General features: G+C 39.9%; 1 protein-coding gene across 7 annotated transcripts in view; it reads left to right on the forward strand.

Annotated features, from left to right (window-relative positions):
• Positions 1 to 14,530, forward strand: part of TPK1 (thiamin pyrophosphokinase 1) — a 319,194-nt gene that overhangs the window by 146,041 nt on the left and 158,623 nt on the right. For 6 of the 7 annotated variants that reach the window (XR_008575907.1, XM_054816997.1, XM_054817000.1 and 3 more), the window contains one exon: positions 6,327 to 6,399. The exons of the other annotated variant lie outside the window; for it this stretch is intronic. Coding sequence is in view for 4 of the 6 variants with exons in the window: in XM_054816997.1 (XP_054672972.1) it covers positions 6,327 to 6,399 (73 nt within the window). In the remaining 2 variants the exon portion in view is untranslated. The remainder of the gene's footprint in view (positions 1 to 6,326; positions 6,400 to 14,530) is intronic. 7 annotated transcript variants of the gene reach the window in all.

Raw genomic sequence — 14,530 nt, forward strand, 5'->3', positions numbered from 1 at the left:
TCCACAGGTTTGGTAACGTTCTGTGCAAAAAAACTCTGACAGGGTCACACAAATCTGTTATCTGTGTGTGGCCTGATGTATGCATATACTTGCTTTCTCTGTTAAATTGGGGTCTGTGGTACTGTTGTTGTGTTGTGTCTGTCCCATCCCCCTCCCTCTTTTTTTTTTTTTTTTATCTTGTTAGATCTCATCTGGATTTATTGTAATGTACAAAATGTTATTTGGGAATTATGTTCTGTGTCAGCAATTGCATAATGAATATTAGGTTTTATTAAGGTCTTGGAAGAAGGGATGGGCAACTGGGGGGGATTTTATTTTTTTTTAATTCATACAGCAACTAGCACAACATTGTTGTCAGTGCCACCCTAACACAATTATTATACAGAGATAAGGGAGGCTTTGTGGATTGAAATAGGTGATGTGAACCATGGAGTCGGAAAAAGTAAGCTAGCTGACTGCAAGAGAGTCTTGATTGGGAAGTAGAGGGTGGAAGAGGCAGGGACTGTGCTTTAGCTGTTTTTTAAAGGCCTGATGATAATAAGTTATGGAATTCTTAGTGTGATCTGTTCAAGATGAACCAAAAGAAAATGCTTTTTTATGGTCAGTTTGAAGTTTATTAATTGTATTGGTATTTAGTGTGTGGCTTCTGAGCTTCAGGTGTGACCTTTACTTGTAGTAACCTTGCAGGTAATACCGGGAAGCTAGTTATAGATTGAATAGACATTAACTCTGAATATATTTCGCAATCTGACATTTCTCCTTTCCCCAGGAACTCGCCTCTGTACAGCTAGATGGGGCATCTGAGTATGCTGCTTTGAGACAAAATATAAATGGCATCTACTTCTGCTGTACCTGTCTCTGGGAGTTAAAAGGGCACTTTGATCTTCACAGCAGTTAACAGTATACTTCTGACAGATTTAAATAGACTTAACACCTTTCTGATGAGAACAGCCCTCACTCACCCTTCTAGTCAAGACCGACAGTCAGGAGGGCAAGCTGAAAGTGCATCTTAACAGTTAGCAAATGCAGATTTGGGGGCATTAATTTTTCTTTGCTGGGTTTTTTGTTACACTGTGATTTTTTTAATACCTATCCTGAAGTAATGCTAGAGTGCTTTAGCTTCTGTATTCCCAACTACTAGATGCTTATGAAAGTCAAAGCTGACTTTAGTGACTTTACTTCATGTTAAGTCTGCAGCATTTTATCTTCACTGTATTTCTTCTACTGGGAAGTAGCTTGTTTGTGTCTGTTAGCCTGGGGTAAAAGGCACCGGTTTTGAAATGTATTTTTAGTAGTGAAAAAAAAAGCATAGGGAACCCATTCTGTGCCCTCAAATGACACAGCTGGGACATATACAGCTTGTCTGCATGGGATTTTTTTCTGTGCTGTAACTGAAGCAAGGAAAGGGTACTGCAGATACTGCCCGTAAATGTTCACGTCTCTGATGTTAACATTTGTTTAAAAAAGGTTAATTGCAGACAATTATGTGCTAAAGGAGCTACATCACAAGAAAAGTCAATACTACTAGGAAACTGTAACTTTGAATTAATGATAGAACTGAACAGTTATGCCAGAGCAATTTATTTAAGGAGGCAGCACAGTTTTTTATTATAAACTGCTTAAGTGTGATGTGTTGGGATTTTTTTTCCTTTTTTTGTAACGGTATAAAAAGGCATATTTACCACTCCACACTGAATTCTTAGAGTGAGTGAGTAAGGAACCAAGTATTCCGATGTTTTAAATTTAACATGCTGTTCATTAGTGTTGAATATTTTAAAATAAAACTGCTTCTTGAATTAAGCTGTGACCATTAGATGTCTTTCTTGAAGGCAAAAGGCACAGTTGTGCTTACTTAGCATGAGAACCTCAGAGTTTAAATAGCTTCTATTTATTTTGTAATCTGCGTCTATGCTAAGAGTCGATTACTGTTTTATGGTACTGGTGACTAGAATTTCATTAGTGTATCTTAAAACTATGGCAGACTTGCTGGAATCTTTTTTTTTTCCCCGCTTTCTAGCCCAGCATCCTGAGAGTTGATAAAACTGTTCATTCAACATTCACCCTTTATCCAGTTTGGATAAATCCCCTAGCTGGGATCCATTTCAAAACTTCTGAGAAATAGTGCTGGTTTTCTTGGTAGGCTAGCTAAACCTTCAAAGGTTTCATATTGAAACTCTATGTTTTGGGTTGGGGTTTTTTTCAAGTTCTAAGAAAAAAAGACCAACCAAAACCAAACAAAAAAACCCAAAAACCCAAACAAACAAAAAAACCACCCCAAACAAAATGGAAAAGGGAAGAGAATGACAAATGAAGAGAAAGAAAAATTCTGGCTGACCCAAAGCCTCTGAGGATTTTTTTGTTGCTCAGTTCCTGGTGTTATGCTGTTTGACAGCTCTAGAAAAGGCTTGGTAGACGAGGCTGATCTCACATGAATTTTATACTTTTGGTCCCATTAGGTTTATGGAGTTGACTCACTCCTGATAAATGTCTGTGTAAAGCAGCAGAGAATCAAGCCAGCTGAGCTGGTCATGACCTTATATGCATAGTGATAATTAATAGCTAATGAGACTGGTAAAACATGGTTCTGAAATGCAGTAGGCTCCATCATCTGCACTGTTTAGAAATTAAAATTTTAAATTGCACTTTGGAAAGGAATTATATAATTTTGTCACCATGGGCAAAAAAGATAACCTCCTCCATTAAAGGCTATGTGTCATATATGTCACTGAAATATGTCATCTTCAATACAGTTATGCTACAGAATAAGAATTATGCATGAATTTGAGGTCAGAGGGTAGGAAAGCATGGGTTAGACTAATATAATACTTGATTTTAATCTGTACTTTAAATAAGGGCTGCTGTTTTAATTTTTATGGAGGGTCCTTTCTTGTTACTTTTCTGACATAATTTCTTCCACTCACATAGCAGTACGCTTGATATGTGATTCTCCAGAGCCTGTTCTCCTGGACTATGCTGTGCTCTGGAGTAAATACAAAAGGATATACCAAAGTAAACAAGTGAAAACCAATTATTACATAAATATTCTTAAGTTACTTTAGTATTGGGGGGGGGTTCCATATATATCTTAACTCCCCTTTTTCTGTATCAACTAGTGCTGATCTTCTCTGAGGTTAGTTAGTCTAGGACAACTCTGCACACAATGACTCTTCTTCACTCATGTTAACTGGAGAGAAGAAGAGTTTTGACTAAATTCTGCTCACCTGAATCAGGCACTTTTTTCTGCAGAACTCAAAAGGACCAAGTCAAATGCAGCTTCTGACTTGTGGCTGAACATTGGCTTGCGTAGTCAATGAGCTACAAAGAGCAGCCATCCCCTGAAGATAAAGCTGAAATGTTTTATGATGTTTGTGAAGCAGACGGTGCAAGTTGAGATGTACTTGTGAGCGATATTTTTTTAATTCATCAAGAGAGTCTTTATGTATTTTCCTTGTTTCTGGTGTTTGTCAAAGGGAAGGAGAAGAGAAGAAGAAAGAATTGATGCTGTTCTATGAAAAGACCATGTTCATTAATGTGAGGCTTACACTTTTTGAAACTTTGAAGTTCCCAGCCATGATTCCTTACCCTCTGTTAATCATTTCTGGCTTTGTGGTGGCTACAGGTGAACCATTTAGAGAGGGTACTTTGAAAATGGACACAGCGCTTCCTGGGAGAGGAGATGCATACAGGCAGCGTAGCCAGGAGCTCTGGCAGAGCACGTGGGAGGTGCAATCGAATTTCTGGTTTCTTTTGCTTGTAAAAATTCCGACAGAACTTCAGCTAGCTTTTGTCATGGAAATGGTTTTACTTTGGATGACAGCAAAAGCTGTGCAGAAGCATTTTATTCAGAGAAGATACTTTTTTGGCTAATTTTACTCCCAGTTATGCCTCTTGAAACACTCAGGAGAAATGGTTGATTATTTAAAAGCACTGCAGTCTGTAGAGGGAAAAAAATGACAAAGACACTTTTGGATTTATGTACCACATTTCAGTAAGATAAACAACCTTAAGACATCAGCTTTTTCATCAGAGTGCATATGTGTGTCATTCCAAGTTGGCTTTCCGTGACAACTGGCTGTTGTTCTTCCTGCCCAACCTCCTGGGACGCCTCCAGGGCTTGGATTTGGGGCCACCACTGTAACACCTAGATTGAGTTTACTTTTAATGGCTTTGTTTCAGTCAGGATAAATGAAAGGAAACAAATAAAAAGAGAATACCTGTAGTTTTTTAGGCTTGTTGTATTCAGGTGTTGTGGTTTAGCCCCAGCCAGCAGCTAAGCACCACGCGGCTGCTTGCTCACTCCTTCCACCCTGGTGGGATGGGGAGGAGAATTGGAAGAAAAAGGTAAAACTCGTGGGTTGGGATAAGGATAGTTTAATATGACAGCAAAAGAAGAGGAAAATAACAGCAATACTTAGAATGTACAAAACGGGTGATACACAATGCAATTTGCTCACTGCCTGGAGCCCGATGCCCAGCCCGTCCCCAGGCAGTGACCCCTCCTCCCAACCAGCACCCTTTATATGATGTCCCTGACCAGCCTCCCTTTATATGAGCGTGATGTCATATGGTATGGCATACCCCTTTGGCTAGTTTGGGTCAGCTGTCCTGGCTGTGTCCCCTCCCAGCCTCTTGTGAAAATTAACTGTATCCCAGCCAAAAACCATGGCATCAGTAAATATTTCATTGGGAAACTTGTGGAAAGGTAAAAAAGCAGCAATTTAAAATTTCAATTTTGAAAATGTGGTATTTTTTGTACATTGAAAAGGTCAGTCTGACAAGGAATAAATCTAATTTTCTGTTTAGTTTTTCCTGGTTTTGAACTATACTGACTTGGGCGTATAAAACAGCGCACTGAAGCATTTGTATTTCTTCTAGTTGTTTTCTGCGTTCTCGATAAAACCCAGCGCACAAGGGACTGCCTTTCCCACTGCTGCGAGTGTGGGAGCATCACTTTTGGAGAGATTATTTATAGAGCATATCCTTTTATAACAGCCTTAGTAATAGCAGAGAGCAGTGAATTTGAAATGCCATAGTTGCACATGAGCTAACTCACAACAGTTGTACTTACCAGCTTCTCCTGAAGCAGCTTTCAGTTTTCAAAGAAAATGGTGGCCGGTGACCATGCGTCTCTCTTCAAATTTTTGAACAGAGCCAGAACGTGAGATTTTTATAGGTTTTATTGATGTGGGGAGTGCGTAGACCCTGCAGCATTTCTCTGAAATCATGTGGAAGAAAAATATGTCCCAATATGCTTTGCCCAATTCCTTGTAACTCAGCTTGAGCTGTAAGCTAATTTGCTGATGAACTCTCATACCCCTCGTAAAGTGTAGTAACCTTGGAGGAGAGGAGCTATGTATTTAATTTGTTAGAAAACACTGAAATCACAGCTTTAATTTCAAAACTCGGTTCAGCCTTATCTTTTGAAACAGTGGCAACACATTCACCTGTTGTCTTAGCTGCTACTTCAGACTCCAGGAACTGTGCACGATGGAAAGCTGTATTTCTGTGGGGTTTGTTGTTTGGTTGGTTTTTCCCCGAAAAAAATTCTTAACTGTTCTTTCTGTAGCACAGTTGAAGTTTCATTATGAATTTGATAAGAATTTGTACAGTAAATATTTTGAAACATTCTGCAATTAAAAACCAACAAGAAGCAAGTTGAGATAAATATCACAACATTACAATTTCTATGTGCTTTGCAGCAACATTACTGTACAAATGGTTAGGATTTGAAATCAAGTTCATACACATTTTGTACATCCAAGATAGACTTAAAAATCCCAGAGTATTTCTCTTCCATATTTTGGGGGAGAGTATTTTTAATAAGCAAGGAGAAAAGCGGAAATGATGACATCAGTAACAACTGAAATACAAATCTTTGGAATATTTCTGGCATACCAGCTGTCCAAGAATCATCATCATCATCATCTGACAAACTATATCCTCTGAGGCTTGATGTACGGCACTCAAATATGGTTTTTCAAATACTTTGCTGACTGAATGATACATTTGAAAGGTATTTGAGAGTTGTATTTCTAGAACAATGCAGATACAAGTCTTGCCTTACTGACCCAGGGAGATGTGTAAGCACCGAAGGGATGTGTAGCTCCCTCAGCAGAGAAGTGACACTAGATTTACCAGTTTTACAGTTCATCTCTTACCTTATTTTCTATCACCTTATATCAACTCTTGTTTTAACATGCTTTTAACTAACTCCTATTCCCTTGAGAGATTAATGCTTATACCCCTTAGCGCTCTTGAGAAAATAAATATTAAATGTAGTAAGATGGATTAATTTTTCATTTCACTGCTCATTGCTTTCCTTTCAGCTTCTTGCCTGATTACATCAGTGGTGATTTTGATTCCATTCAGCCTGAAGTCAAGGAGTACTACAAGGTCAAGGTAAATTAAATCTCTTTGACGAGTTTGTGCGTGTTAGAGCATTGAAGAATCCAAACCATTAGTGCCCCCGTTGGTCATTAAGTGATTCTGGCTCCATTGGTTTCTTTGAAGCTTCAGTTGTGAAGCGCCTTACAGCTCAGATGTTGTGCTCTAATTGTACTAATGCTTAAAGTAAACACTGGAGGTGCGGTACTGCCCGAGTCCTGCGCAGGGTGCAGTTTCATAGCACCAGCTCAAGAAATAGATCGTACATTGCTGGAGATCATAGCAACTAGAAACTAAGATAAAACGTCTGAAAAATCTGTGACTTCTTCTGCTCAATGAGATACAGAGCAATAAAGAATGACCTCCCGTGATTCCCACATGACTGGCACCCACAGACTTTATAGAGAGAGTTTCTCTGTGTGATTTTTGCATGATACGACTTTACCTTTTTAGCGGGAAGCTGCAGATGGAGACATCTGTCTCTTTCAGCACCCACTGAAGCACTGAGTTATGCCCCAGCTACTTCTGTGCCTCACTAGTGGAGTGCCCTCCCTAATGGGGCTTTGGACAAATTCCTGCATACATTAATTTATGCGTAGTGTAGCGTTTCCAGTGAGCAACACAAACGTAAACTCACATTTCTTACATCTTAGGGCTTATGGCTGGCTACACTTCTGCCAGGTTTCAAAGTTCTGCCTGTAGCCAACTGTTTGGCATTTAACCCTTCAACAACGCACCTGTGCAGGCTTTTGTGCCTTGGGCAGCAGGTTTCTGCAAATTCAAAGTTCGCCTCAGCGTGCCAACTTACATTTGCAGCAGGCTGCACTTGCAAGAGCAGTGTTTGATCCTCGTGAGCTAGCGGACTTAGAGCTCTGCGATACGTCTGCTGCTGATTTCAACCTCTGAGGCTGAAATTTGCGTAAAATATTCCCTGATGGACTCGGGATCAAATGAAATGGTTAGAACAAAAGGCTTCAAAGTGCGAGGGGAGGACTGTAGGAGTGTGTAGCACAGGGTTTCAGTCCCTCTCTGAGCACTGTGGGGTTTTGTCATATTGTGCCTCATTGTGTAGAAGGGAGAAGTGTGTGACGGCTGTCCGTCTTGGGACAACAGCTCAAGCAAAATGCTCAGGAATCTTTAGGTTACAGCTTGGGAAGTGAAAATAAAATAAAAAGCTTTGGATTAAAGCTATTACAAACTGGAAATTCATTGTCTGTGAGTAAACGGGGAAACTGGAAAATGCACTGCTGTGTTTGGCGTAGACATTGGTATTAGTGCTCATATAAACTGCATGTTGGTAGGTAGGTGTGACCTACCAAAGAATGCAGGTTAGGGATTGCTCAACAGAGAGAGAGAGAGGAGATGGAAGAGGTGGGAGGGGGAAGAATACGGTAGGATATGGAAAGGGATAAGCTAAGCTAAACTGGTATTACACTTTTTCACGGGGATTACTTTTCTGGCTGTAGCATCCTTTTTGTCAGCTCCATTGTAGCCGACTGCTGATGTGCAGTTTACATCTTCTCTAGGAACACGTAGTGAACCATTCTGCTGCATACAGAGTTCATACACCTGTGCGAGTGCTGTGCTGATAGGCTGTAAAGGAAGCAGTAATTCATCAGGATTGTAAAGGTGTAATCAAGAGCGTAATCTAGCCTGCAGAAGCCTTGCCTGGGGTTCTCATACATGACTGAGGAAAAAGCAGTTTGACTTTAGGATTTTAAGTTTGGGTGTACATGGTAGGAAAAATAATTTTTTTAGATTTTAAAATTAAACTTCTGTAGTCAGAAAATTAGAATGGTAAATAAATAAAAATAAATTAGATAAATTTAAAAAATATGCATTTGCAGCCCAGAAAGCCAGTCATGTCCTGGGCTGTATCAGAAGAAGCATGACCAGGAGGTCGAGGGAGGTGATCCTGCCCCTCTATTCTGCTCTCATGAGACCCCACCTGGAGTACTGTGTCCAGCTCTGGGGGCCCCAGTACAGGAGAGACATGGAGCTGTTGGAGAGAGTCCAGAGGAGGGCCACCAAGCTGATCAGAGGGCTGGAGCACCTCTCCTATGAGGACAGGCTGAGAGAGTTGGGGTTGTTCAGCCTGGAGAAGAGACGGCTCCGGGGAGACCTTATAGCAGCCTTCCAGTACCTGAAGGGGGCCTACAGGAAATCTGGAGAGGAATGGTTTACAAGGGCTTGTAGCAATAGGACAAGGGGGAATGGCTTTAAGGTGAGGGAGGGTAGATTTAGATTAGCTATTAGGAAGAAAATCTTTACTGTGAGGGTGGTGAGGCACTGGAACAGGTTGCCCAGAGAAGTTGTGGAGGCCCCATCCTTGGAAATGCTTAAGACCAGGTTGGATGGGGCTTTGGGCAGCCTGGTCTAGTGGAGGGTGTCCCCTGCCCGTGGCAGGGGGTTGGAACTAGATGATCTTTAAGATCCCTTCCAACCCAAACCATTCTGTGATTCTGTGAAATACAGGTGGGTGTCTAAGGAGGTCTTGAGCAAAGAAATGTAATAAACCACAGAATTTGTGTGCTTCTTTTCTGGTAAAGTATCTTGTCCAGTAAAGCACTCTCTGTAGTCCAGGCAATTTCCAAAGTCACTCTCATTTGGAAATGTATGTGTTGTTGACCCAAAATAGGTTAGGGCTGCATAAAACAGGCAGTGAGAGAACTTCAGGTGAGTAGATCGTCATAGTGCCATTGACTTCAGGGAAGTACAGCTTCACGTTGTTAGTTAGGGTTGCTTCCCGTGCCCTCCTTCCTCCCTTACCAAAGCACTCCCTCACCTGCATGCAGATTTCACCCAGAGATGGGGTAAGCCGTTATCATTAGGTGTAGTACTGTATTGTTTCAAGCTTTGTCTTTTATCACTTGATGACTATGAATGGGAAAACAGAAGAATTGTAGTGAAGCTTAGACTGATGTAATGTGGCAGGTTTTGCTGAACAAGTGGATGAGACTCCACAGAAATCCCACCTGTTAACTAACGGATCAGTATTTCCCTGTACAAAGAAAAAGCCCTTTCCCAAACACTTTTGGTGTTTGTGGTCAGTTGCTTTGAGATTGGCATGCTCCTACTGCCTTCCTCAGTCTTGCTTCCAAATACTCACCCTTGGTGGAATAGGAAGCCTGAACCATCCTTATCACACAGAATTACCTGAAAGCACATACATTTGTCATGTGATAGCGCTCCAGTTTCGTTTGCCCAGGTTAGTACCAACAATTTTGTTAATTAGTTGGACTTCTCTGAAGTCAAGCATGATACCTTCAGAGAACTAAATATTTATTTTTCCTTCGAAATGTGTCTTTAGGTAAACTTTTTCAGGGCATTAGGTCTTCATCACAAAGTAACAAGAATATTCTGTTGGCATTCCTAATGTTTCTGCTCCCACTTACCGCCAAGCCACCTTTCCTGTTCCACCAGGCAGCGGACTCTCCTGCCTGAATTTTCCACGTCACATGCACTTGTCTTGAGCTGCTCCCAGGCCAGAGTTACGACTTATGCTGTAGCTATAGCTTTAGCTTCTTTTGAATTCACACTTTCTATCCAAAGTATTTTAAACTGTAGATTTTCATCTCTTGGTGCCCCTCGCTTTTTTCCATATATACTTAATGCAACTTCTTTCCTTCATGTAGCGTTTGGGAATGTGACGCTGTTTGAAGGCAGTAAGTTGGGGTAAGTCGGGAGCTCTGCTGTCTACTGTAACATTACAGCGACCTGCAAGGAAATGGGGCGTGTGGGGGAGCGTGTATTCCTTGTACAGGTATAACCAAGTCATTCAGTGTGGCCAGCAGAAAGGAGGAGCTATCACGTGCAGGGACTGAATGTGAAGGGAAGTGAAGCCAGCAGCAGGTCCTGAGAGGCATTCACCCTCTGCACTCCCATCTGCCTTAACGTACGATGTACAGGGAAAAGTCATGCCAACTCTTCTATCACTAAAGTCAGACTTCATTGGTGTAGATTCATCTGCCAGGTAAAGGGCAAGCAGTGCTGAAGGAGCTGGAGGTTCCTTCGGTATTTCAATTGCGGTGATTTAATTTATACCAGGAATTAAAGTGATTTTTTTTCTTTATGTTTGTGCAGCTGAAGGTAAGTTTCTCTGTGTCTTTTTTTTTTTTTTTAAATAAAAGCTAACCATATTGGCAGAAACTAATACATCAGGACTTATTTTATCTCTCTGAAGATAGCCTGCCACTGCTTAAGAGGAGCTACTTTTTCATAGTAAAGCTTATGGGGTTTAATTATTGAGTTGTAAACCAAACACATTTACAAGTGTTTGTGTCAAAGACAGCCTAGTGTAGTGCTGAGTAAGAAGGGGGAGTATTAGACTCGGTGGGTGAAACTAATTATGGTTCTGTAAAGTGTTGTCTGCAAGCAGTTGTACCATCATCACAAAACAACGAGAGGCCTGACTCCTCCATCACAACAGCTTCATGCCAGGATGTTGCTGCTAGACTCAGAATGTTTTCTACTTCATTTAAACGATGAAAGCAAGAGCAGATATATGCCACTACAGGAAACATGACATACAGATTCCCATAGCCGAAGGGTTTTACTGGAAGGGATATCTTTAAACCAATTTCTCTGATGTTTTTAGTTGAGCAAGGATTATGTGACAAGTGTTTCCATTTTCCTTTAAGGAGGATTAACACCGTTGTGTCAGGCAACCTTATTTAAATAAAGTTCATAAACGTGAAGCAAATAAATCCCTTTTATCTCTGATAGGTGTGGCATGCCATAGTTGGTGAAGAGATCTAAAGGCAAAAGCGCTGTTTTTTCACTTGCGTTGGAACGTAATCATGTAATAGACTTATGAGTGGGATGCGTAAGCGATGAGTTAAGCATGTTATGCTTTTGGGAGAGAATAAGGAAGCATGTGTCATAGGTTATTCAGCTTTATTTTTTATTTTCTGTGGTCTTGGTTTTGCCTCATTGGCTTGTCAGGTGGGTACTTGTAGTCTTTTGTTCTTTATATTAAAAAAGTGCCGATGATTTCCCCCATTTCTTAGAGTTAAGTGACGTCAAAACTGGATAAAACCGCACCACAACTGGAAGTGGAATACCGTGTTTAAATTTCCCTTTTAAAATCACATTGCACTATAAATGAAGGATAAAGAATAACAATTCAATATTCTTTATTCTGTATATCTTCTGTCATTGTTAAAAGAGATATTGAGAAGAGGTTTTGTACTTTCACGATAAATATGCATGTTCATATGGTCCCATAATAGATGCACTGGCAATCTTTCTCTGTATAGACTGAAGTGCATTGGAAATGACACTGCACAAAGCAGGGGGGACTTGTGGTGATATTGCTGTCATTGCATTTTCATCTGTTTCTCACTTTAGCCGAAAGTTTCTATTATTGAAACCTTTTAAACATTACTTTGAAGTTAAAGCAGCTATTTGTATTGTTATGCCTCAAACAAGGCTGTTTCTGAAGTTTTGAGACCAAAGACATTATCTAAAATGATACTAAATCTGTACTTATGCCTAGAAGCAGAAGGTTGAATCCAGTACCCTTTGAAATCGAGATTATGCTATTTATTAAAAATCCAGTTTGATTTTTCTGCTAAGCAAACTTAATGTGCTTTAAAAGGCTTCTGTAGACTTAGTAGGCTGTGATTCAGATGTAATTAAATGCTGTGAACTTATTTACAAGTCCACTGTTTTTTCTATTATCATTTCTTTTTAAACCCCACAGAGCTGCTTATTTTTGCAGGCAGTTCTGCAGCTGTAGCACTTTTCTTTGTCTATTACATTTCCAGGGTTTAATGGTTATCGGGGTTGTAGAAATGCTTAATAGGTGTGGTGTGGATATTGTCTTTTTATTCTGTGATGATGCACCTATAATTAGAATTTACAAAATGTATTTGCAGCAGTGAAGTAGTGCTTACACATATCTCTAACTTCTACACTTTCTTGCTAAACTGCATGTTTTAATGTCATATTCCCTGCTTGCTTTCTGAGACCAAGATTTTTAATTATTTTGGGAAATCACAATGTTAATTGATTTCCCTCAGTTATATTATAATTTAAATACATACAAAACCATCGAGTTTTTCTGTGACTATTTTAATTTACCTTTTATCCCTAAATGTTAGTATTTTTTCTAAAACTATTTTTTAATACAGCATGGAACTTTAAATATTAATAAGTTTGACAAATTTAAAGCATTCTTCTTAGATTGAACTGTTTTCTTAGAAAACATGGTTCATTTTAGGGCCTAATTCCTTTGGGAGAGGTTTTAAGGTTTCAGAAGGAGCTATAAAAATGCAAGTGGATCTGAAACAGTTCAGTCTTGCTGTTGAACAGGCTACTCCTACTTGACAATCACCTCTTGAGCTTTCAGGCAACCCCTGGCTTTGTGTCCTGCTGAAGACATCCCTGACAACTATAAGAAGTGCTGTGCCTACCTCAGTTCAGCTTCCAATGTGTTGAGGGTGCCTAGTGCCACCTGGACTGATAACCAAGTTATAAGTTGGTTTGGTTTTTTTTCTACTTACGTACATTCATTGAAAGAGCCTCAGTATCTTAATATAGATAACGTTCATCGAGTTAAAATGATTTATAGGGCTGAGATGGTCCTGTTATTAATAGTTCAGACTGTATATGACTGTATATGCAGTTTAGGATTTTGAACTGGAAGCTTTCTGTATGTCATAGTCATGTAATTTTTCAACAGGAGCTTTCATAAAATTGTTCCGTTCTTGAATAGTATGTCAGAGGTCTTGTCAAGATCGTGTTTCCGAGTGAGTTGTGTGGGTGATTTGGGTTATCTGTATTTTTCACTCATGCCAAACAAAAGTAATATCATAATGTTCCAGAAATGTCATAGAATCATAGAATTTTTTTGGTTGGAAAAGACTTTTAAGATCATCAAGTCCAGCCGTTAACCTAGCACTGCCAAGTCCACCACTAAACCATGACCCTAAGCACCACATTTACGCATCTTCTAAATACCTCCAGGGATGGTGACTCAACCACTTCCCTGGGCAGCCTGTTCCGGTGCTTGACAGCCCTTGCGGTGAAAAATTTTTTCTTAGTATCCAATCTATGTCATAAGTTTGTAAGAGATACTGTGTTCAGTGGCACTTTTGTAAAGGTGAACATGACAGACAGTCACACTAGGTCAGACCAGAGGTTCGTTCAGCCAGTCTCTGGTCTCAGCTGGGCCGATGCAGAATACCTTTGAAAGGATATGCATGCACAGTGATGTTTCTTTGATATACATTTTCATCTTCCAGTAATATATAGCTTAAAGATTTCCTAAGTCAGAGGTGGTATTTTTGTGTTTAATAGATTCATAGATTGATTTATTTTTTCCCATAATTAGTCTACAAGCTTTTCTTCAAACTATGTAGGTGAGACTGCAAGTACCCATGAACAATCTGTGGCAATGTGTTCCTCAGCTGAAGTGTTTACTGTATAGAAAATCCATCTTTTGGATTTTATTTTGGTGTTGAGCTTGACTTTTGACAGTCATGTTTGATTCCTGAATTTTTACGTTGTGATAAAGAGTGGATGAACATACTTAACCACCTTTTCACTCCTGTTCTCATTGTATTAGCATGGTCGTGCCTAACATTCTGGAGGTACATGTGTGGGGGGGGTGTGCACAGCTAAACCAATGGGATATTGTGTATGCCGTCAAATTTATGGCCTAAAATTATGTACAGCCTGTACAGATGTCTTGTGTCCTGATGAGTTAATATAGGTATAGTGGTTGGGAAGTCCTGTTGAAAAGAATCTTCCATATAGGGAAGGATTTCAGGACTCAGGGCTTGCACAGTGCTGTTCTTATGTGCTGATGAAAAGCCTCTGTCCAGTTCTTAGTATCACTCTTTACGCTTTCACCAAGATAGCGATTTCCAGAGAACAATATATCTGTTCAAATGCAGATGAGATTTGTGAAAAAAACAAAACCAAGTTCAGTTATACAGCCCTGCATCTTTTTAAGTAATGTGTGTTCTCTGGGTTATCTCCTGGAGCTGCACATCACTCCTTTCGAACCTGAAAAAACAGCTAAGTCCTTCTTGTGTTGTAAGATCAATATACTATCACTGAGATTCAGCGAGTTTTGGGGTCATTGAGAGTCACTGTGTACTTCTAGTAGGACCTGAGTCAGGCCCTAATTTATCTAATG

Source organism: Grus americana, chromosome 2 (genome assembly GCF_028858705.1).
Source record: "Grus americana isolate bGruAme1 chromosome 2, bGruAme1.mat, whole genome shotgun sequence".
Classification (NCBI taxonomy): Eukaryota; Metazoa; Chordata; class Aves; order Gruiformes; family Gruidae; genus Grus; species Grus americana.